General features: G+C 39.6%; 1 protein-coding gene across 4 annotated transcripts in view; it reads right to left on the reverse strand.

The window, feature by feature from the left end:
* LOC139753328 (ATP-binding cassette sub-family C member 5-like) overlaps positions 1-24,694 on the reverse strand; it is a 525,518-nt gene that overhangs the window by 92,090 nt on the left and 408,734 nt on the right. For all 4 annotated transcript variants that reach the window (XM_071669664.1, XM_071669665.1, XM_071669663.1 and 1 more), the window contains 5 exons: positions 21,852-22,087; positions 14,805-15,028; positions 13,082-13,259; positions 9,026-9,206; positions 1,783-1,892 (listed from right to left, as the gene is read on the reverse strand). In XM_071669664.1, the coding sequence (XP_071525765.1) occupies positions 1,783-1,892; positions 9,026-9,206; positions 13,082-13,259; positions 14,805-15,028; positions 21,852-22,087 (929 nt within the window). The remainder of the gene's footprint in view (positions 1-1,782; positions 1,893-9,025; positions 9,207-13,081; positions 13,260-14,804; positions 15,029-21,851; positions 22,088-24,694) is intronic.

Here is a 24,694-nt window from a genome sequence, read left to right on the forward strand (position 1 = left end):
CATGCAAAAGGGTGAAAGGTGTGCACAGGATAGAGCGAATTGGAGCAATGTAGTATGCATGGGGCTATGTGCTATCAGAGGATTGAGCCATGGTATATAAAGTAGCTACAGAAAACCACAGAAGATCTGTGGGACCTGGTCGTGGATAAGGGGCTATGCATTGCACTTGAGAGCTACCAAATGGATACAAGTGAATGAGGCCTTTTATTTGTCTGTTTCTGGTGCTAACTCATTCTGATGCTAACTCACTAGCACAGGAAATGGTAGACAGGTATGATAGAGAAAAAAGAAAGATTCATAAAAGGATGGTCTAATGAAAGGTGTCTGGACGACAAGTAATTTGGGAGAATTCTTTGCTGCCAGACAACCTGGAGTTAGTAGGTCAATAACATTCTCTCTGTGGTGATCTCTGACCGGCAAAAGGCAGGCTCAAAATTATCAAAATGCTCACTTTGCTCTTCATATCTAGCTTCCTCTCTGGCTCATATATCTCTGTGGTTGCTGATGGATCAGCCTCCCACCCTTTCTCCATCAACAGTGGTGTCCCTCAAGGTTATACGCTGCCCCCTAAACTGTTTCTCCTTTTTTAATGATTTCCTTTATTTAAAAAATAATCAAATGCACTCAAACCTTGACAACTCAACACTGTATTTATCCGCATCCTTCAATTCTGTTTCTTCCTCTCTCACTTGATCTGCATCTCATCTTGACACAGCCTTCTATATAAACTCAAACTTGGATAGGATATCCCAGTAAAATAGACGAAATCTAGTTAAGTTCAATACCTCCATGACCCAAGTTCTGCCCATCTCTCATTCAAAAACTTCTTACAACTCTTGTCTCCCCTTTAACAGTACTGTAATTCCACATCTTGACTTACTGAACATACTTGATACTACTGTAAAATGCATTCTTTCTTGGAAACCCCACACTAAGGAAATAGCTAAGTCTGCCTCTAACAAACTGGGTGTCCTGTTTAGATGTCGAAACTTCTTTTCTTCTGAACATTTACTCAGTTTGTACAGAGAACTGATTCATCCTTGTATAGAGCACTGCTCTCACAACTGGGGTGTTTCTGGCTCTGCCATCTTCCTTGACAAAGCTGAAAGTAGTCAAACTTATAAACTCTCCCAGGCTAACTTCCAAACCAGACCCTCTTACCCTACACTGCAATGCTTGTTCACTTTCCCTCTTCTGTTGGTATTACTTTGGTTCTTGCTCCCAAGAGCAGGCTGCTAATGTGCACCTCACCACTAGCTAAACCATGCAATACTCAGAAAGCTGCATCTGTTGCATCACATTATCAGTGTGTGGTCATTGGCAACTCAAGGGTGTGCCATTTTGATAAATTTTTCTTTCCCCACACTTCGAAGCCTTGGAACTCTCTACCTTCCCATATCCTTCCCAATAACTATGACCTGCCACATTCTAATGGACAGGGTTTTCACTTCCTCCAAAATCTGTTAATACATTTCCTTTCTCATCTTCTTCCCTTTCATAATCCTCTCTACATTTCAATTAAGGCCCAGTCTTGATGTGTCTGTCACTGTAGCCTGCAATGTAAAAAAAAAAAAGATCTTTTGGGGAGTAAAGCAAGGGATGAGCAAGCCAGTGTTCCCCACCAGAAAGATAAAAAGTCAGAAGATCCTAACTCTGATTTTCCAAGAATACACTTTAGAGAATCTCTCATACTCATGGGACCAACTACACAGATGAAAAATAATAATAAACCATTACTGCAAAGAGAGACTGTAACAAAATAATTCAAATTGCTTCACTTACCTTGATAAATGTTAAGTACACTCTGCTACTGACACTTCCCGATGCTCTTCTCTCTTCTGTGATCAGTTTGCCATTTCCCAAAGTTTCCTCTTTTTCATCATCCTTTTCATCTGAGGCACAAGAAATAATACATTTTCTACACCTGTTTTATCTGTCTATCAATAATACTTAATATCAGCAAAAAAAAAAAATCCCTGAATCTTACTGTACAACTTAGGGAACATGTTTAAAGTATAATTAATGTACACAGGAAAAATACAAAACATAGAGGGTTTCATAAAAATCTTTAAGGAATAACCAAGTCTTTGCAACCACAGGTACTTCTACCACCTGCCTTGGAGAAGCAGGGGAAAATGAAAAATAAAAGTCCATATTTTTTTAAAATAACCCTTAAAAAATATTCAACAATCCCTTACCCATGAAAACATCAAAATACAAAGTAAGACAAAATATGATACAACCTATCTGCTGTGGCAACTGACTGTCATACTATTTCAGGCATCAGCAGTAGGGTGATGATGTAGTGCGACTATTTACATGCCAACCACTTACATGCAAACCAGCTTGTTTAACTGTCCATAATGGCCCATACCACATGCATACTACAAGGAAAATAAATCATACACAAATATTTTTTTCATTATTATACTTTGTCGCTGTCTCCCACGTAAGCGAGGTAGCGCAAGGAAACAGACGAAAAAATGGCCCAACCCACCCACATACACATGTACATACATACACATATATACATACCTAAACATCTCAACGTATACATATATATACACAAACAGACATATACATATATACACATGTACATAATTCATAGTGTCTGCCATTATTCATTCCCGTCGCCACCCCACCATACATGAAATGACAACCCCCTCCCCCAGCATGTGCACGAGGTAGTGCTAGGAAAAGACAACAAAGGCCACATTTGTTCACACTCAGTCTCTAACTGTCATGTATAATGCACCGAAACCACAGCTCCCTTTCCACATCCAGGACCCACAGAACTTTCCATGGTTTACCCCAGATGCTTCACATGCCCTGGTTCAATCAATTGACAGCACGTCGACAACGGTATATCACATTGTTCCAATTCACTCTATTCCTTGCACGCCTTTCACCCTCCTGCATGTTCAGGCCCCAATCACTTAAAATCTTTTTCACTTCATCTTTCCACCTCCAATCTGGTCTCCCATTTCTCCTCATTTCCTCCACCTCTGACACATATATCCTCTTGGTCAATCTTTCCTCGCTCATTCTCTCCATGTGACCAAACCATTTCAGGACACCCTCTTCTGCTCTCTCAACCACACTCTTTTAACTACCACACATCTCTCTTACCTTTTCAATACTTACTTGATCAAACATCCTCAAACATCTCATTTCCAGCACATCCACCCTTCTCTGCACAATTCTATCTATAGCCCATGCCTTACAACAATATAATATTGTTGGAGCCACTATTCCTTCAAACATACCCATTTTTTCTTTCCAATATAACGTTCTCGACTTCCAAAAATTTTTTAACGCTCCCAGAACTTTCGCTCCCTCCCCCACCCTATGATTCACATCCACTTCCATGGTTCCATATGCTGCCAAATCCACTCCCAGATATCTGAAACACTTCACTTACTCCAGTTTTTCTCCATTCAAACTTACCTCCCAATTGACTTGTCCCTCAACCCTACTGTACCTAATAACCTTGCTCTTATTCGCATTCACTCTCAGCTTTCTTCTTTCAAACACTTTACCAAACTCAGTCACAAGCTTCTGCAGTTTCTCACCCGAATCAGCCACCAGCGCTGTATCATCAGCAAACAACAACTGACTCACTTCCCGAGCTCTCTCGTCCACAACAGACTACAGATTTGCCCCTTTCCAAAACTCTTGTATTCACCTCCCTAACAATCCCATCCATAAACAAATAAAACAACCATGGAGACATCATGCACCCCTGCCGCAAACCAACATACACTGAGAACCAATCACTTTCCTCTCTTCCTACACATACACATGCATTACATCCTAGATATAAACTTTTCACTGCTTCTAACAACTTACCTCCCACACCATATATTTTTAATACCTTCCACAGAGCATCTCTATCACCTCTATCATAAGCCTTCTCCAGATCCATAAATGCTACATGTAAATCCATTTGCTTTTCTAAGTATTTCTCAAATACATTTTTCAAATCAAACACCTGATCTACACATCCTCTACCACTTCTAAAACCACACTGTTCTTCCCTAATCTGATGCTCTGTACATGCCTTCACCCTCTCAATCAATACCCTCCCATATAATTTACCAGGAATACTCAACAAACTTATACCTCTGTAATTTGAGCACTCACTCTCATCCCTTTTGCCTTTGTACAATGGCAATATGCAAGCATTCTGCCAATCCTCAGGCACCTCACCATGAGTCATACATACATTAAATAACCTTACCAACCAGGCAACAACACAGTCACCCCCTTTTTTAATAAATTCCACTGCAATACCATCCAAACCCGCTGCCTTGCCGGCTTTCATCTTCCGCAAAGCTTTTACTACCTCTTCTCTCTTTACCAAATCATTCTCCCTAACCCTCTCACTTTGCACACCACCTTGACCAAAACACCCTACATCTGCCACTCTATCATCAAACACATTCAACAAACCTTCAAAATACTCACTCCATCTCCTTCTCACATCACCACTACTTGTTATCACCTCCCCATTAGCCCCCTTCAATGATGTTCCCATTTGTTCCCTTGTCTTACGCACTTTATTTACCTCCTTCCAAAACATCTTTTTATTCTCCCTAGAATTTAATGATACTCTCTCACCCCAACTCTCATTTGCCCTCTTTTTTGCTTCTTGCACCTTTCTCTTGACCTCCTGCCTCTTTCTTTTATACATCTCCCACTCATTTGCATCATTTCCCTGCAAAAACCGTCCAAATGCCTCTCTCTTCTCTTTCAGTAATAATCTTACTTCTTCATCCCAACATTCACTACCCTTTGTAATCTGCCGACCTCCCATGCTTCTCATGCCAAACGCATCTTTTGCACAAGCCATCACTGCTTCCCTAAATACATCCCATTCCTCCCCCACTCCCCTTACCTCCTTTGGTCTCACCTTTTTCCATTCTGTACGCAGTCTCTCCTGGTACTTCCTCACACAAGTCTCCTTCCCACGCTCACTTACTCTCACCACTCTCTTCATCCCAACATTCTCTCTTCTAAAAACCTCTATAAATCTTCACCTTCGTCTCCACAAGATAATGATCAGACATCCCTCCAGTTGCACCTCTCAGCACATCAACATCCAAAAGTCTCTCTTTCGCGCGCCTATCAATTAACACGTAATCCAATAATGCTCTCTGGCCATCTCTCCTAGTTACATACGTATACTTATGTATATCTCTTTTTAAACCAGGTATTCCCAATCACCAGTCCTTTTTCAGCACAAAAATCTGCAAGCTCTTCACCATTTCCATTTACAACACTGAACACCCCATGTACACCAATTATTCCCTCAACTGTCACATTACTCACCTATGCATTCAAATCACCCATCACTATAACCCAGTCTTGTGCATCAAAACTACTAACACACTCACTGAGCTGCTCCCAAAACACTTGCCTCTCATGATCTTTCTTCTCATGCCCAGGTGCATATGCACCAATAATCACCCATCTCTCTCCATCCATTTTCAGTTTTACCCATATCAATCTAGAGTTTACTTTCTTACACTCTATCACATACTCCCACCATTCCTGTTTCAGGAGTAGTGCTACTCCTTCCCTTGCTCTCGTCCTCTCACTAACCCCTGACTTTACTCCCAAGACATTCCCAAACCACTCTTCCCTTTACCCTTGAGCTTCGTTTCACTCAGAGCCAAAACATCCAGGTTTCTTTCCTCAAACATACTACCTATCTCTCCTTTTTTCTTATCTTGGTTACATCCACACACATTTATACTTTGTCGCTGTCTCCCACGTTAGTGAGGTAGCACAAGGATGAAAAAAATGGCCCAATCCACCCATATACACATATGTCCACACACAGCACATATATATACCTATACATCTCAACGTATACATATGTATAAACACACAGACATATACATATATACACATGTACATAATTCATACTGTCTGCCCTTATTCAATCCCACTGCCACCCCGCCACACATGAAATGACAACCCCTTCCTCCAGCATGTGCACGAGGTAGTGCTAGGAAAATACAACAAAGGCCACATTCGTTTACACTCAGTCTCTAGCTGTCATGTATAATGCACCGAAACCACAGCTCCCTTTCCACATCCAGGCCCCACAGAAATTTCCATGATTTACCCCAGACGCTTCACATGTCCTGGTTTCATCCATTGACAGCACGTTGACTCCGGTATACCACATCGTTCCAATTCACTCTATTCCTTGCACGCCTTTCACCCTCAAAATCTTTTTCACTCCATCTTTCCACCTCCAATTTGGTCTCCCACTTATCCTCGTTCCCTCCACCTCTGACACATATATCCTCTTTGTTAATCTTTCCTCATTCATTCTCTCCATGTGACCAAACCATTTCAAAACACCCTCTTCTACTCTCTCAACCACACTCTTTATTACCACACATCTCTCTTACCCTTTCATTACTTAATCAAACCACCTCACACCACATATAGAGAGTATGATGTGAGTGTGGCCTGAAACCACATGAGGGATGTTTGGAGATGTCCTGCATAAGTGTATGTTCCTCTCCTCCACCACCACCTTGGACCAGCCATATGTTAAGTTGATTTTAATTTTTGAATGGAGAAATACTGGAGGAAGTGAAGTGTTTTAGGTATCTGGGAGTGGATTTGGCAGCGGATGGAACCATGGAAGCAGAAGTGAATCATAGGGTGGGGGAGGGGGCGAAAGTTCTGAGAGCGTTGAAAAATGTGGAAGTCGAGAACGTTCTCTTGGAAAGCAAAAATGGGTATGTTTGAAGGAATAGTGGTTCCAACAATGTTATATGGTTGTGAGGCATGGGCTATAGATAGAGTTGTGCGGAGGAGGGTGGATGTGATGGAAATGAGATGTTTGAGGACTATATGTGGTGTGAGGTGGTTTAATCGTGTAAGTAATGTAAGGGTAAGAGAGATGTGTGGAAATAAAAAGAGTGTGGTTGAGAGAGAAGAAGAGGGTGTTTTGAAATGGTTTGGGCACATGGAGAGAATGAGTGAGGAAAGATTGACCAAGAGGGTATATGTGTCACAGGTGGAGGGAACGAGGAGAAGTGGGAGACTAAATTGGAGGTGGAAAGATGGAGTGAAAAAGATTTTGAGTGATTGGGGCCTGAACATGCAGGATCGTGAAAGGCGGGCAAGGAATAGAGTGAACTGGATCGATGTGGTATACCGGGGTCGACGTGCTGTCAATGGATTGAATCAGGGCATGTGAAGTGTCTGGGGTAAACCATGGAAAGTTCTGTGGGGCCTGGATGTGGAAAGGGAGCTGTGGTTTCGGGCATTATTGCACGACAGCTGGAGATTGAGTGTGAGCGAATGGGGCCTTTGTTGCCTTTCCTGGCACTGCCTCGCACACATGAGGGGGAGGGGGATGTTATTCCGTGTGTGGCGGGGTGGCGATGGGGGTGAGTAGGGGCAGACAGTGTGAAATGTGTGCATGTGTGTATATGTGTGTGTCTGTGTGTATATATGTGTGTACATTGGGATGTGTGGGTGTGTATGTTTGCGTGTGTGGACCTGTGTGTGTGTGTGCATGTGTGTGCAGGTGGGTTGGGCCATTTCTTTCGTCTGCTTCCTTGCACTACCTCGCAGGCGCAGGAGACAGCGACAAAGCAAATAAAAAAAAAATAAGATCTGGAAAGTATTGATAACGTATTCATTGTTTGTTGATTCGTGTAAATGTACATATTTACACAACCTATTCACAAACACCCCAGGACCTTCTGGTAAAAAAAAAAAAAAAAAAAAAAAAAAAAAAAAAAAGTTCTAGAATTACCTAGAACCTCTTTCCAGAAGCTCCTGCAGCCAATGGCTGCACTACTTCCAGGAGTATCGGTTATCATTCCTGACCACGACGCATTCAAAGACTCCTCAGGGTCAAGCGTATAGGTTCGAATTCAGGTTAGCAGCTGTTCATCCACCCGTAGGAGTTGGTCGATATATATGCATAAAACCGCAGGAAAATGATACAAGTTCCCAAGTGCATGTTCATGTGATGATCACATCGTCAAGGGAGACACAAGAATGAGACAGAAGACACAGAACAATCAGTTGACATACAAGGAAGAGACGTAGCTAAGACACCATGGGTAAACAAGCGTTACTGGATGGTGGGATTCGGGTTGGTGTGAGGATATGTGCATCAGAAGAGGAGGGAGCAAGGGGGAGGGAGGTACTACTGAAATGATTTGGACATATAGACAGGAGAAGCAAAGACTAACTTTAAAGAAAGACTAACTGTGAGGATATGCATGTCAGAAGTGGAGGGAGCAAGGGTGGGGGGGGACCCAGAAGCCAGAAGAACGGATTGAAAGGCTTTGAGGTTTCATGATCTGAACATTCAGGAAGGTGTGAGGCATACATAGGGTATAATTAATTGGATCAACCTGGTATACAGGGCGGAATGTACTGTCAGGGGGAAGAGCCAAAGCATTTAAAGCAGTCAAAGAAAACCACGGAATGGTTTGCAGGGATATGCTGTGGAGGGTAAGCTCTGCTTCCAGTACATTATATGTACCAGCAAGAGAATGGATGTGATAAAATGAGGCTATTGTCTGTCTGTTCCTGGCACAACTTCACTTTGGCAACAAATGGTGATCAACCATGAAAAATATCAATGTTTTAATGCAAAAGAATATTTCCATCTAATGGAAAGAAGTGATCAACTTTAATTCCTTTTGGAAGGGGTGGGGTGGAGCAAGAGCAAAGGAGCACACACATTTTCTGGGAATTATTGTTTCAGGACTGTGGTTCCTAAACCTGTAAGCTGGCAAAAGAGCAGGGATGCCAAGTGCCATGGGATGGATCAAACATAAATAAATATGAACGAGTATTTTGTGGGAATTATTCCTGCAGACTTGAGGTCCCCAAATATGTGGGCAGACAAAATGGTAAGGATGCTGCTACCCACTATCTTTATACCATTTTCTATTCTTGACTTAGGCAATAGTTGCAAAAAACCTGTAAAATGAAAATCATAATCACAGAAGGTTGTAAAAATTTCAGTACGTACTGGAATCTCCCATGACCTCCTTATCAGGCTTCTTTTCTTCCTCCTTGTTTCTTTTATGTGCAGCTTCAAACCCAATCATGTCATAGTATTCTCCTTTGCGTGCTGTAAGTTCAAGGTGAGTGCCTCGCTCTGCTATCTTTCCTTCTTGCATTACAATAATTTCATCACACTTCTCCAGAAACTGAGGAAAAAAATTATCATGCTTAGAATATGAGGTTTATCCAAATATCAATATGATCAGCATGTCAACACATATTTCTGCAATACAAAGTAGATACAAACTGGGCATAGTTCAAAATGATGCTTTCTTGAAAACATTAGGAAAACCTACTACTTGCTTCTTACAGTGAATATTCCTATGATTGGAATTGTTTTCTTTAACCCTTAACTCTCTGTAGACTATGATGTAAAATTAGATGCTGGGGACTAACAGACTATGATGTATATTTACAGTCTGCATAACGTGCCTAAGTTTTAAGAGGAAAAATATGGTATGAAGTTAGACATCATTATCATGTTGAATATATGCATCTAAGCAGAGGTGGGCAGTGTCATCCAGAATTCTGTTACCTTGTATGAATTATAGCATTAACATGCAGTTAGTGTGGGCATTAAATTTGCAAACACTTGTTACATCCTAATCATCCCAGAGACAGGGCTGTAATGGAAGACATTATACTAGATCAAGGACTTTGAATTTGACAGTGAAGAAGAGGACCTACAAACTGACATAGTGAAAATAATAGTGGCTCTAAATTTTACAAAATGAATTACAAGTATAAAGACAATAACATCGTTTAGGAGACAGCACCTTGCCTTGCATGCATGAATGAACCAAATAATGTGCATTGGGATTGGATTGAGAATAAAATTGTGAATCTAATTCACTGGATTGATTTCGATGTTACATCAAGAATCAGAGCTACATGTTTTATAGAGAAGAGTAGAGCCAATGACTGTTTTAATTTCTGTTATCCAAAATAAATGGATATTCTCCTGATGGAAACAAGCAGTGTCAATCATAGACTGTGAAAGATGAGGAGCTTGTGAAAATACTGACTACTTCTACCTAATGCTCCTGCCTAATGTTCCTGTTCACTACTTCTATCCGATCTTTCTGACTAATGCTCCTGCCTAAATGTTCGTAACTACTGCTTCTACCTACTGCTCCAATGACTTTGTCAAAAAGCAGGGCCATCACATAGTGCTCAATGCAGGAAACTCTAGATTAAGGATAATGAGCTGTATCATTTAAGTGTTGTCAAATGTCATGTATGACAAGAAGAGACTCTGTGTTTGTGGACAGAATGCCAGTAGTCCATGTGTGGGTGAGGCTGAAGTAAAAGATAGCTACCTGGGTCAGAGGAGTGCAACTTGACAACCACTAAAGTGCTGGCTCACTATGCAGCCGTCACTAACCCTCCCGATACCCAGGTGGGTATCCATTCAGAAATTGGTGATTGACACATCTAACAAACTACCTAAAAAGAGTGTTAATAATATCAGTGTAGTTATAAGCATTTGGTTTGTGAAATCATATAATTTAGTAAGAAAGATGTCAATATAACTATCAGCAAATGCAAAGTAAATTAATCTTTTTTTTATTACACTTGATTGTCATTTACTAGTTAGCGAGGCATCTTATTGGTGAATACACATTACAGTACAGTATAAGTAGAAAATACTGAAAATAAATCAATCAATTGCAGGGACAAAAATTTTTTGAAAATTCACATCAGTTCAATATGACTGGACGCAGTAATTACTACAAGCAACAGAAATATTCTTTCTTTTTCTCCTTTTTCTTCTTCATCTTCTTCTCTCTCTTCCTCCCTAAAAATACCTTGTAATATGTCCATGCAAAAACTTACTTCGCAACTGCATGGCACTATCTTGCACCTGTCCAACTGACTTTCTCACCTGGCTCAGATAATGGTAGCAAATTTGCTTAGACCACTGGTGCCCTTTAACACCTCATATCTGGATGACGTTGAATGTGAAATGTTTACAGGCCTTATTATGTTTTAACTTATTACTTTCAGTTCTACAAGAAAAAATCTCCATTATGAAAATTCCCAAAATCTCAGTCTAATGCAACATTGCCAAAATAAATGGAGCTGTCTACATGGGGTTCGACTGTTTAACTAGTCTTGAGGGATTCTCTCCTGTGCACAAAATATAAAGAAAATCAATTTTTTTTCCCCTTATAAAGCCTATATGCATATTACCCATAAGTACAAAAGATTCCTAAAAATTGGTATACTTTCCTCTATTTTCGTATGGTAATTCCAAGTATGTTCATTGAGTCAAGAGGTGGAATTACAGAACCGTCAAACGAGAGACAAGAGTTGTAATGAGTTTTTGATAAAGAGATAGGTAGAAACAAGGTTTTGGAGGCACTAAACGTAACTGGATTTTGTCTACTCCATTGAGATATCCTGTCCAAGTCTGAGTTTAATGAGGAAGCTGTGTCAAGATGAGATGCAGCACGATCCTCTCATCCATTCATAAATCTTCTAAAGGAATGAACTTCATCTGGAATTTTGCACATATATGTTCAAGAGTTAACCAGATTTTTTGCAACTCATCATCTCATCATGCAAGCTGTTTACTGTCAACAAAATAAAACATTAGCTTTCAAAAAACAAACTTGTACATGTCATCTGCTGATCAACAGTCATTCATTCTGTAACTTATTACAACTGATATAAGGATTATCACACAAATGAAAAGATATGTCTCATCCTTGGTTGTGTTAGTCCAGTTAGACAGTCCACAATGAAATAAAAAATGGAGGAAATGTTTCCCTGAGATACTGATAATATTCATTTGTTTCTTCCTCAACCTTTTCCATTATATCTGTACCAATAAATTCTAGAAAAAGTCAACTTCCTCTGAACAAGTATTTTGTCTTTCTGAATTTGAGGAATCAAACACAGACTTTTAGTATAAATGATGTAGCATGCCAGCCTGATATACAGCTGTCTGCTAACACCCTCACCATTCACATATCATGTTAATTTTGGTGGCAGTGTGTGTGGATCAGGTCCACTCTCACCGACACCCTCACAGTCTCCATACCTCTTATCTTCACTGAATGAAATATGTCTTCTCTTACTAATACACTCAGTTGATCTAAGTCATATCCAGTAAGAACATCAGGATATACATATAGTGGGTTTGGGATGGCAAAGTAGCAGCCAGTTGTTGTTGTACTGCTGCCACTGCCACAATCAAGTACACTGACCCATACAGCTTTGAAAAAAAATGCCCACATCTTATGGCAACAGTAAGAATAATGCCAGTTAGGTCTTATATCACCAATATTTGTCAGCCAAACTCCTGCCTGAGAGTTTTGAATGAGGAAACCATATATGTACCAGCCACAATGAACCTTATTTCTCAGAAAGACCAAACTTGTACCAGCCTCAGTGAATGGGCAAAGTGGGCTCATTTCTATATGGCTTGTTAGCAGTATGTTACTCTGCTTATTTGTTTTAGAATCCCCAGACCTTAATTCCACAATATTCACCTTTGCTTTGTGGCTTGCCTATTCTAGCCTCAGAATAATCTTTTAGATCCTGCCCCTTATTTCTTTCTTTGTTCACCATTCTTCAAATACTGGGCAGACTGCTACCATAATCTATCATCTACATTCCCTGGGAGATCCCTCATTTATCCAAATCCATGATATAAGCAACTTCATCATATTTCTTGATTTTACAGTCATGCTCCACCACAAATGATCCTTTGTAATGCACTCAAACGTTTTTGGCAACTGTTCACCCCAAGGTTGCTTGATTTGCAATGTATTCCAAATTATAAAGAAGCCTATAAACTGACAAGTAAACTCATAAGTAGTGATGTATGAACAAATAGGTTTGACTATATCCACCTGAAGGATATGATCCTGCTATGCATCAAAAGATAAAAGTTATAACAGGTTATGATATAATCTCTACAGTATTCTTCAAGATGAACCTAGAAATCTTTTTACATTCCACGTTAAAAATTTCTTTCATAAAAATGAAGGAGTAAAACTCTAAAGATACTTACATGAGTAGCATGAGTAACCAGAATGACTGTCTTGCCAGCAAGTGTTCCCTTTATGCAGTTGTTGAAGATGTGTTTAGCAACTTTAGCATCAACAGCACTGAGAGGGTCATCCAATAAATATATGTCTCTGTTACTGTATACTGCACGACCCAAATTTACTCTCTGCTTTTGACCACCACTGTAAAAGGTAATAATGAAGATAACAAAAATGCATGGAGATAAACTTGATATGTAATCAGTAGTGCAGTAGGAAGTTTGACAAAATAAGCAAATATTTCATCAAATCTCTTTTTATATAAATTATCTGTATTTAGTAACTTAACTGGGGGCATCAGCTCCCCTTTTTTCTCTCCTAAGAAATTTTGGCAGAGAGGTACATGGACATGCCTCTTTCCTCTTCACACACCACATCATTTCCATTTTCCTCAAGTCTCTACAAAACTTTGACCCTCACCTCCATATTTACATCCAAAAGTCTTTGTTTTGCATATCTATCAACTAATGCATAATCCAATAATGCCCACTTGCCATTTACCCTACTCATACACAAGTAATTGCATATAGCCCTCTTTTTAAACCAGGTATTTCCAAACACTAGTCCTTTTTCAGCACACAACCCCATAAGCTGTTTACTATTTCATTCACAAAACTGGGTACAAATCCCTGTCCACAATGGTATCCTGAGCTGTCATATTACCCACTCTTGCCCTCAAATCAACCTCCAGTACTAATACTGTAACTCTCACATTAAAATTGGTGACATTCACTAAGCTTCTACCAAAACACCTGCCTCTCTGTCATCATTGCCAGAAGTATAAGCACTAAAAATCATTCATCTCTCCTAATTCACTTCATTTTTACCCACAGTAGTCTAGAGCTCACTTCCTTAAACTCTTTCACACATTCCCACAACTCCCACATCAGTAAAAGTGTTACTCCTCCCTAAACTTTTACCCTCACATTATCCCAACTTTACCTGTAAGACATTCCCAACCCATTCTTCCCCTTTAGCTCCTCCACGCAGAGCTAAAACATCCAGGTTCCTCTCCTTAAACATTATATTTATCTCTCCCTTCTTATCATGGTCACATCCATGTACATTCAGACACCCCAGTCCGAGCCCTCACAGAAAAGGAGCACTCCTTGCTTCGTTCTTTCTTTTGTAATGCTCCAACTATCGTAGGATATAGGGGGGAAACAATAATTCACAAGTGTTTTCTGGATGTCATAAAAGGGGACTAAAAGGGCTTTCAGCAGGTGCCTGAAATCTTTCCATCTTTGTAAAATTAAAATATTTTTTCTGAATCTTTTTATTACCATCAGTCCTCCAAACCCACCAACATTTTCTGGTTCAGAAATCAAAAGATTAAGTCTCCATGCTTTCTTGCTTCTCTGTTCCAATTCTACCTATCAACCTGCTAAGATTATCTGCAGTGGGAATCAGATCTCTATATATGATTAATCCTAATTTCCAGTAGCTCAGTCAAAATTATTTATCAATGCAACAGCCACAAGAGCATAAAAAATTCTTTAGTTTCCTTAATACCCTTACTTCGTCTTTTTCATCCATTTGTCCTGAGAGACTTACTATTGAAATATTACTACATATAGCTAGATGATATTCTGCAAGCCCTATTGTACAGTCAAGTAAGCATGTCCATATCTAGAACAATGTAGCACTACTAAAGCAAGAGAAAAGATAAAACACAAAGTAAGATATTACCTGAGATTAATACCTCTTTCTCCAATTTCTGTCATCTCTCCATTGGCTAGAAGATTAACATCAGATTCTAGACAGCAAACATAAAGAACATTTTTGTACTTTTCTTCATCATACTCCTGTCCCACTAGGATATTCTCCTGGAAGGTGTCATTGAAGATCCATGCCTGCTGGGTCACCAGGGCCAGCTGTCCATTCACTTGAATACTCCCATTATGAACCTTCATCTGTTTTGTGAATATCAAGTATCTTAATCTGATCTACTAATTTCTTAATGCAATATGCCACAATCAAAAATATTTCTTATGATTTTCATATTGTAAAGAGTTAGACATGTGCAATATAATACATCAACTAGATGCAAAGGAAATACATTTGTATTTCCCAATACATATATTCATCTTCCCTTTCATACTTGTTCACTATTTCCTGGAGTAGTGAGGTTACACTAGGAACAGATGAAGAAAATACCTTGCTCACAATACCTCACTTGCTCACATCCATTTTCTATCTTGTTATAAAACCACAGCCCCCTCCCCACAAACCTCTTAGAGGTTTCCCCTGAGTGCTTCTTGAGCCCTGGTTCAGTTCATTGGCAGAATGTCAACCCTTGTATACATCATCACCCCATTTCACTCTATCCTCTGCACACCTTTCACCCTCCTGCATGTTCAGGCCTTGATCACTCAAAACATAATTCACTCCATCTTTCCATTTCCAATTCAGTCTCCTTCTCCTTCACCTCTCCATTTTTGGAGCATATATCATCTCTGTCAACTTCTCCTCATTCTCTCCATATGTCCAAACCATTTCAACACACTCATTTCAGCTCTCTTAACCATACTCCTCTTATTACCACAACTCTCCACTATCCTCTCATTTCTCACTCAATCAACTCTCCTCACATCACATATTGTCCTAAAACGCTGCATTTCAAACACATTCGTTCTTTACCAAATATTCTCATACACAGCCTGTGCCTCAGATCCATACAACAAAATAGGGAATGCATCCCTAAATAACTCCCAATCTTCAAACATTCCCTTAGCTTTCTTTATTCTCAAATTTTGCCAATTTACACTCAATCTCTTCTTGTGTCTTGTCTTATAAGCCTAATTCCCAAGCTCAATTATTTCCACAATCCTCTTCCTATCCATATCAGTTCCTCTTTTCCTATGGCCTCTACAAACCTTCATCCTTACCTCCACCAATTAATGGTCAGACATCCCACCAGCTGCTCTTCTCTGCACATTCATATCTAAGAGCCTCTTCTTTGCCTTTCTGTCAATTAGTGTATAATCCAATAATGCTCCCTTACCATCTTTCCAATTCACCCATGTATTTACCTATTAAACTGGGTATTCCTACTCACCAGTTCTTCTTTAGCATATAACTCCAAAGGCTGTTCAACATTCTTAATCACAACACTAAGTACCCAATGGCCCCAGTCATAACCTTAACTGCCACATTACCCACTCTTGCATTCAAAACATCCATTACAATTACTCCCTCATTTGCATCGAAACTGATGAAACACTCACTCAGCTCCCCCCAAAGCATTTGCCTCTCTTCCTTAGTCTTCTCATTTTCAGATGCATAAACACTTAATCACCCACACCTTGTAATTCACTTTCATTTTAACCCACATCAGTTTGGGGCTCACTTCACTACACTCTTTCACACATTCCCACAACTTCTTCAGGAGCTGAGCTATTCTTCTATCTATCTATCTATATGTCATGCCATTCCCTTTGGGAACTCCCTCAAGATGGTGGCCACAACAAAAGAGTCTCCATAACTGATGAGCTCCAGTGCTGCTTCTTAGCCTTTAGTGCCTCACATTTGACAGGCCACTGACAGAGGGCAACTCTATAGCAATGCTACCCCTTCTTCACACTAACTGCTAACTTTACCCAAAAGACTTTCCCAAACCATTCTTCCCTCTTACCCTTCAGCTTTGTTTTGCTCAAAGTTAAAACATCCAGATTCCTCTCCTCAAACTACCTATCTCTCCCTTCTAAACTTGGTTACATCTACCCACATTCATATATCCCAGGCTGAGCCCTTGAGGAGGAGGCGCACTCCTTGCTTGAGTCCTTCTTCTGTTCCAGCTTTTATAAATCAAAAATACAAGAAGTGGAGGGTTTTCAGCCCCCTACTTCTGCCTCCCTTTGACTGCCTTCTGTAATATGCAGGGAATACCTAGGAAGTACTGTATTCTTCTCCCCTCAATATATCTTTCTGTCTATCTAATTATGTTCACTTTTTCCTAGGTCACCGAGGGAGTGCCAGGAACAGAAAAAAAAGATCACATTCACTCATATCTATTCTCTAGCTGTCAGGTGCAATGCATGGAAACCATGGCCACTTATCCAAAATCAAGCCTCACAAACCTTTCCATAGTTTCTCCTAACTGCTTTGCATGCACTAGTTCAGTCTACAAACAGCACATCACCAATCATGTAAAACATTGTTTCAGTTCAACCCTTATATAAAACAGTGTTTCAGTTCACCTCTTATATAAAACATTGTTTCAGTTCAACCTGTCCTGTGAACACCATTCACCCTCCTACATGTTCAGGCTGTGCAAAAAATATTTTTCACTCCATTCCTCCATCTCCAGTTCAGTCTCCCCCTCTTCCTTTTCCTCTCCACTTCTGTCAACCTCTCCTCACCCATTCCCTTCATAAGTCCAAAGCATTTCAAGACACCCTATACCACACTCTCAACCATGCTCATCTTACTACCACCCTCTCTCGTACCTTTTATTACTTAGTCGATCAAACCACCAATCACAGCACATGCTGTCCTCAAATATTTCAATTTCTGACACTTCAATGCTCCTTTGCACATCCTCATCTATAGCCCATGCCTTGCATCCATACATCATCATTAAAACTACTATATATTCAAACATACCTATTTTAACCCTCCCTCTCTTTCCACGCATTCCTCAATATTCCAAAAAAACTTTGCCCCTTCACCCACCCTATGACACTTCTGCAACCATGGTTCTATCTCCTGCCATGTCCACTCCCAGGTATCTACAACATTTCACTTCTTCCAAATTTTCTCCACTTTAACTCACATCCCAATTGACCCGTTTCTTCACAAAGCTAAACCTTGTAATCTTGCTTTTATCCACATTTACTCTCAACTTCCTCTTCTCACACAGTCTCCAAAATTAAAACACCAAATTATGCAGTTTCTTAATAGAATCTGCCAACAGATCTATGTCATCAGCAAGCAACGAATGAATGACTTCCCAGACCCTAAAACCCCTGCAGACTGTTCAATCACCCCTTACTCCAAGACCATAGTATTGACTTCCCTCGCCTCCCTATCAATAAACAACTGGAACAGCCGTGATGAAATTGCACACCCCTGCCACAGACTAATCTATACCTGGAACCACTCACTCTCCTGTCTACCAACTCATACATATGTCTTACACTCTCGATAAAAACTTTTTACTGCTTCCTGTCGCTTTCCTCCACACCTTATATTTGCAAAATCCTCAAAGCATCTCTATCAACGCCTTACATATGTTTTCACCAAATCTATAAATGCCACATACAATTCCTTCTGCTTCTTCCCACTTGTTCTCGTTTTTCTAAAACATCGTCTTATTCTCCATGAAGTTTACTGATAATTAATTATCCCAACTCTCATTTGCCCCCTCCTTTTCAAACACTGCACCTTCCTCTTGACCTGCCACTTCTCTTGTACACCTCCCAATCATTTGCACTCCTTCCCTATAGGTACTATCCATACAACATTCTTTTTCTCTTTCACTAACAACTTTACCTGTATCCCTACTCAACTCCCACCTCCCACTGTCTGCATGCCACACACTTCTCTCACATATGCCAGTACTGCTTCTCTAAATATCTCATTCCTCATTCACTCCCATTGCTTTGTTTATTCTCATCTTTTGCCATTCTACACTCAATCTCTCCTGGTATATATATCTTCACACATGACTCTTCTAAGCTCACTCACTTTCACCATCCTCCTCTCTCTATGGTTTCCTCTTTTCTGAAAACTCCTACAATCATCATCCTTCCCTCCAGCAGGTAATAATTGCACCTCCCACTCATTCACATCCAAAAGTCTCTCTTTTGCATGCCTATCAATTAATATATAATGCAACAATGCACTTTAGGAACCTTTCAATTATAAATGAATAATATAAATCAGCCATCAACTTAAAAGGCAGTACCACCTGAATATCAAGAAGGCTAGTAACAACAGCAGCACAGTCAACCAAAACTTTAGTGGCTGTCAAGTTCCTCATCTTTGTCCAGGTTGCTGTCTTTTTTCTCTGCCTTACCCACAGATGGGCTGACGGTTTTCAGTCTATGAATACACACTCATCCCACTTGCCACATAACATCTGACAAGATGTAACTCTTAATTTGTCATTTTAAACTTCCCATTTCCTTTCAGTACACACTAGCCCTGTCTTCTGGCAAAATTTCATCCTACATATTTGTAATTTAATACTCTTTCTTTCATACCTGTTTGCCATTATCTCACTTTGCAAGGGGTGTTAGGAGCTGAAGACTAAAATCAACTTATATATGCAGTACTAATACTACAAATTACATATGTTTCTGTTGTTAATGCAGGCATATTTCAATATACATTATTTAGATTAGCAATGATTCATTATCATTTTTGTCATAATTTACCATCTTTTAATGGTTTACACCTCATTTATTTTGTCATCTTTTAAATTCCAAATCATATTCTTTTTTCTGGAAAAAAAAAAATACCAACAGTAAATGCATGTTATGCTGTTTGGTTATATGAGCATTTTTACACTTCCAGACTATTTACCAAGCTGATACGATTTGTGATACCACCACTCATGTACTGGGCAGGCCACACTGTTTGAATCTACTGCTATGCTTGAAACTTTCCAAAAAATTTTCAGGTTTTCAAGTGGTTTATAAGCTATTCCCTGCTTTGAAGGCATGCAGAAAGAGTATAGCAAGTGCATTAAGCAGTAGTACACTATCCCTAGTGGTAAAAACTCACAAAGCCATCACTTGAGATGTTAAGGTAGAGGTGACATGGCACATGGAGACTGGCCAAACTTCAGCAACACTGCCAAAGCTGTTAGAATAGCTCCAATGAATACTAATAAACACAACAAGAAAATGACAGCAAAGTCAAGTGTGTTACATCTTTAGGTCTAACCAAGTTTTCAATACTTTAGAGGGATATGATGGAAACCATGGAACAAATGAGTAATATGCCACTCAGCACCCTGGTAATTCAAGAGGACAAGATCACTGTTTGAGGGGTACCAATATCAGAAATGTACAAGGAAAAGACTTGCAGGTTGAAACTCTTGTGCTAGTAGTGGGTGGTTTACTAGGTTCAAGAAATGACTTAGGTTGCACAATATCAAGGAGAGTAGAGAATTTACATCTGACACTTTTGCTACCAAAGAATATCCTGCAGATTAGTGTAAATCATTGAAGCTGGTAGCTACATACTTTAGCAGGTATTCACTATTGATGAGACTGGCATGTTCTGGCTGTGTATACCTGCAAGAGCTTTTATTTCTAAGGAAGAACAGTCTGTGTTATGCTTCAGAACAGCCAAAGATCATTCAACACTTCTATTGGGTGGTAGTGCTGCAAGAGATTTCAAATTGATACTCTTATCAGTGAACTATTCTTAGAATCATATGAATATAAAGGGCTCTGCCAAAGCTAGTTTTCTGATGCACTGGGAATCAGGTAAAATAGCGTGAACATCAGGTATTTTTCAAGGAATTCTTCTTGACTTAATTTTGCCTTTTTATCAAGGAATGTTGCTGCACCAAGAACCTCAAAAGTAAGGCATTTTCAATCCAAGAGAATGCTACAAGCCACCTAGTGAATCTACAGGATCTGTATCCACATGTGAGAGTGGAATACATATCCACAAACATCACTTCCTTCCAGTTCATGGGGTAACTGCACCTTCTAGGTCTATTATTCTTTAACTTTCCAGCAACTAATAAGAGCTGCTAAGAGGGAGGGTACATCTACGAATTCAGGAATTTTGGCATTCATTTAACATCATGAATGCTGCAAATTTCTGAGAAAAAAGTGAAGAGGCAACTATGAATGGTGTATATAAGATCTTATAGGGGTGTGAGCAGACTTCAGAAATTTTTCTGAGAGTGAAAGTCTGAAAACCATTCATGATAATGTTGTTAGCTTGGCCCATGAAACTGGCTTTAAGAAAGTTAAAGAAACTGACATTAATAAGTTTATAAACATATACAGTTAAAACCTAACCAACAAAAAGTTAGGGATACTGACAGCCACAAGAGTGTGCTGCAGGAAAGGAGATGTATAGGAGTGTCACCCACCCAACATCAGCTGACTACAAACCAAGTTAAAAACCTCAGCAAGGGTACTGAGTATACAATCAAAATCATTTCAGACAATGACTCCAGTTGTAAGGGCAGCCTGGAACCGGTGAGACTGATGAAGGATACGATCATCTGCCTCAAGATGCTATACACTGAGAAGAAAAGAGGAGCACAGCAATCAACATAAGACTCCTACTTCCAACAAAAATCTATTATACTGGTAACACCACTTCAGGAAGACGATATTGATATTCCACAGGGAAAGGGAGAAACTCCTACTGCTCCTCCTCCCCTTCCTCAATCTCCCAGTAATCCTTCCACTTCTTAAAACTTCACCACAGCACCACCTAACATGATGTGTACCACAGTTCCTGGTTAGCAAATTATTTGTTTTCAGTTATCTGTTAACTTAGTATTCTCCATACTCATGCATGAATATCTTTGTCGAATTGAAAAATATTATCTTCTTCAGTTTTGCTTCAGAAAATCTTTCCTTAAGAAGACAACAAATGTATTTTTAATATATCTCATGGAAAATTGTGTTTTAGTGTACTTATTTCCTCTATGATCTAGTTCTGAAGAACACAACCCATAGAAATATTGAGATATGTCTTTATATTAATTAAAGCTAACTGATAAGAATAGTCTTATATGTAAGAACCAAATATCCTTACATCACCACAAATAGCAGAAATCAAAGAACTTTTCCCAGAGCCTATGCTTCCACAGACTCCAATCAATTTGCCACGTTCAACAGAGAAGTTAATGTTGAATAATGTTTCTATGCTCTTGATCATATTGGGGTTGCTTTCCATTGCTGGGCTGTTAGTACCATTGGTTTGGCTACCACTAATGTGCCCATTGGCATGAGATACCACTCCATTGACAGCACCATTCTTCTTGGCTTCATCTGGAAAATCAATAAAAACTCATTAGCACACAATTCATGATCATTCACTATAGAAAACAGTGAGTTTTGAAGAAAAAAAAGCTGCTTCTCTCCCAGGCAACAGTGTGTGAGCTATAAGAGTATCTCCATGACCCCCAGGATTAGAAACCTTTAACCCCCTACCGTGTACAAAAGTTAATGCCTCTCTCCCTATACTAATTCCCTAACAGTGGTAGCAGATATAACTTTCTCTAGGTACAACCCCTTTCAGTATGCAGTCACCATCTACAGATAACATCATCATCCCATGGCTGTTAGGCTACAAAAAGCTGACCATCTCATGATCCTTCAGAAGAAGGATGTCACCCAAAATGTTAAGGGAAAGACCTTTGAAAAAAAGGGAAGGGTAAGGTGGGAAGCAACAGAAAAAAATTTGCTTGTGGACCACTGTCCTGTAAAGAAATGGTCTTTTATTCTCCAAAACTCAAAAGAAATGGTCTTTTATTCTCCAAAACTCATCTTTCTCTCTAGGGTTAATTTTTGCCATGGGATAAGACAGCATGACAGCATGGAGGCAAACGGTAAAGAATACTTTTAAATAAGCTGTAGAATGCCATGGAGAATTGGTTCTTAGGTTATTTAAGAACAATAATAAATTAGAGGATAATAACAATAATAATAATTTCATGAGTGGCAGTGTGGCAACGGGAATGGATGAAGGCAGCAAGTATGAATATGTATATGTGTATATATGTATATGTCTATGCATGTAATTGTATGTATACGTTGAAATGTATAGGTATGTATATGTGCATGTGTGGGCATTTATGTATATACATGTGCATGTGGGTGGGTTGGGCATTCTTTTGTCTGTTTCCTTGCGCTACCTTGCTAACGCAGGAAACAGTGACAAAGCATAATAATGATAAATAATAATAATAATAATAATAATAATAATAATAATAATAATAATAGAGAGAATGTAAAAAAGTAAATTCTAGATTAATATGGGCAAAACTGAAAGTTGATGGAGAGAGATGGATGATTACTGGTGCATATGCACCTGGGTATGAGAAGAAAGATCATGAGAGGCAAGTGTTTTGGGAGCAGCTGAATGAGTGTGTTAGTGGTTTTGATGCACAAGACCGGGTTATAGTGATGGGTGATTTGAATGCAAAGGTGAGTAATGTGGCAGTTGAGGGCATAATTGGTATACATGGGGTGTTCAGTGTTGTAAATGGAAATGGTGAAGAGCTTGTAGATTTATGTGCTGAAAAAGGACTGGTGACTGGGAATAACTGGTTTAAAAAGTGAGATATACATAAGTATACGTATGTAAGTAGGAGAGATGGCCAGAGAGCTTTATTCGATTACGTGTTAATTGACAGGTGCGCGAAAGAGAGACTCTTGGATGTTAATGTGCTGAGAGGTGCAACTGGAGGCAAAGGTGAAGATTTGTATGGGTTTTCAGAAAAGAAGAGAGAATGTTAGGGTGAAGAGGGTGGTGAGAGTAAGTGAGCCTGGGAAGGAGACTTGTGTGAGGAAGTACCAGGAGAGACTGAGTACAGAATGGAAAAAGGTGAGAACAAAGTAGGTAAGGGGAGTGGGGGAGGAATGGGATGTATTTAGGGAATCAGTGATGGATTGCGCAAAAGATGCTTGTGGCATGAGAAGCGTGGGAGGTGGGTTGATTAGAAAAGGTAGTGAGTGGTGGGATGAAGAAGTAAGATTGTTAGTGAAAGAGAAGAGAGAGGCATTTGGATGATTTTTGCAGGGAAAAAATGCAAATGAGTGGGAGATGTATAAAAGAAAGAGGCAGGAGGTCAAGAGAAAGGTGCAAGAGGTGAAAAAGAGGGCAAATGAGAGTTGGGTGAGAGAGTATCATTAAATTTTGGGGAGAATAAAAAGATGTTCTGGAAGGAGGTAAATAAAGTGCGTAAGACAAGGGAGCAAATGGGAACTTCAGTGAAGGGGGCTAATGGGGAGGTGATAACAAGTAGTGGTGATGTGAGGAGATGGAGTGAGTAATTTGAATGTTTGTTGAATGTGTTTGATGATAGAGTGGCAGATATAGAATGTTTTGGTCGAGGTGGTGTGCAAAGTGAGAGGGTTAGGGAAAATGATTTGGTAAACAGAGAAGAGGTAGTAAAAGCTTTGTGAAAGATGAAAGCCGGCAAGGCAGCAGGTTTGGATGGTATTGCAGTGGAATTTATTAAAAAAGGGGGTGACTGTATTGTTGACTGGTTGGTAAGGTTATTTAATGTATGTATGATTCACGGTGAGGTGCCTGAGGATTGGCGGAATGCTTACATAGTGCCATTGTACAAAGGCAAAGGGGATAAGAGTGAGTGCTCAAATTGCAGAGGTATAAGTTTGTTGAGTATTCGTGGGAAATTATATGGGAGGGTATTGATTGAGAGGGTGAAAGCATGTACAGAGCATCAGATTGGGGAAGAGCAGTGTGGTTTCAGAAGTGGTAGAGGATGTGTGGATCAGGTGTTTGCTTTGAAGAATGTATGTGAGAAATACTTAGAAAAGCAAATGGATTTGAATGTAGTATTTATGGATCTGGAGAAGGCATATGATAGAGTTGATGTAGATGCTCTGTGGAATATATGGTGTGGGAGG

The sequence above is a fragment of the Panulirus ornatus genome, chromosome 14, assembly GCF_036320965.1.
Source record: "Panulirus ornatus isolate Po-2019 chromosome 14, ASM3632096v1, whole genome shotgun sequence".
NCBI lineage: Eukaryota > Metazoa > Arthropoda > Malacostraca > Decapoda > Palinuridae > Panulirus > Panulirus ornatus.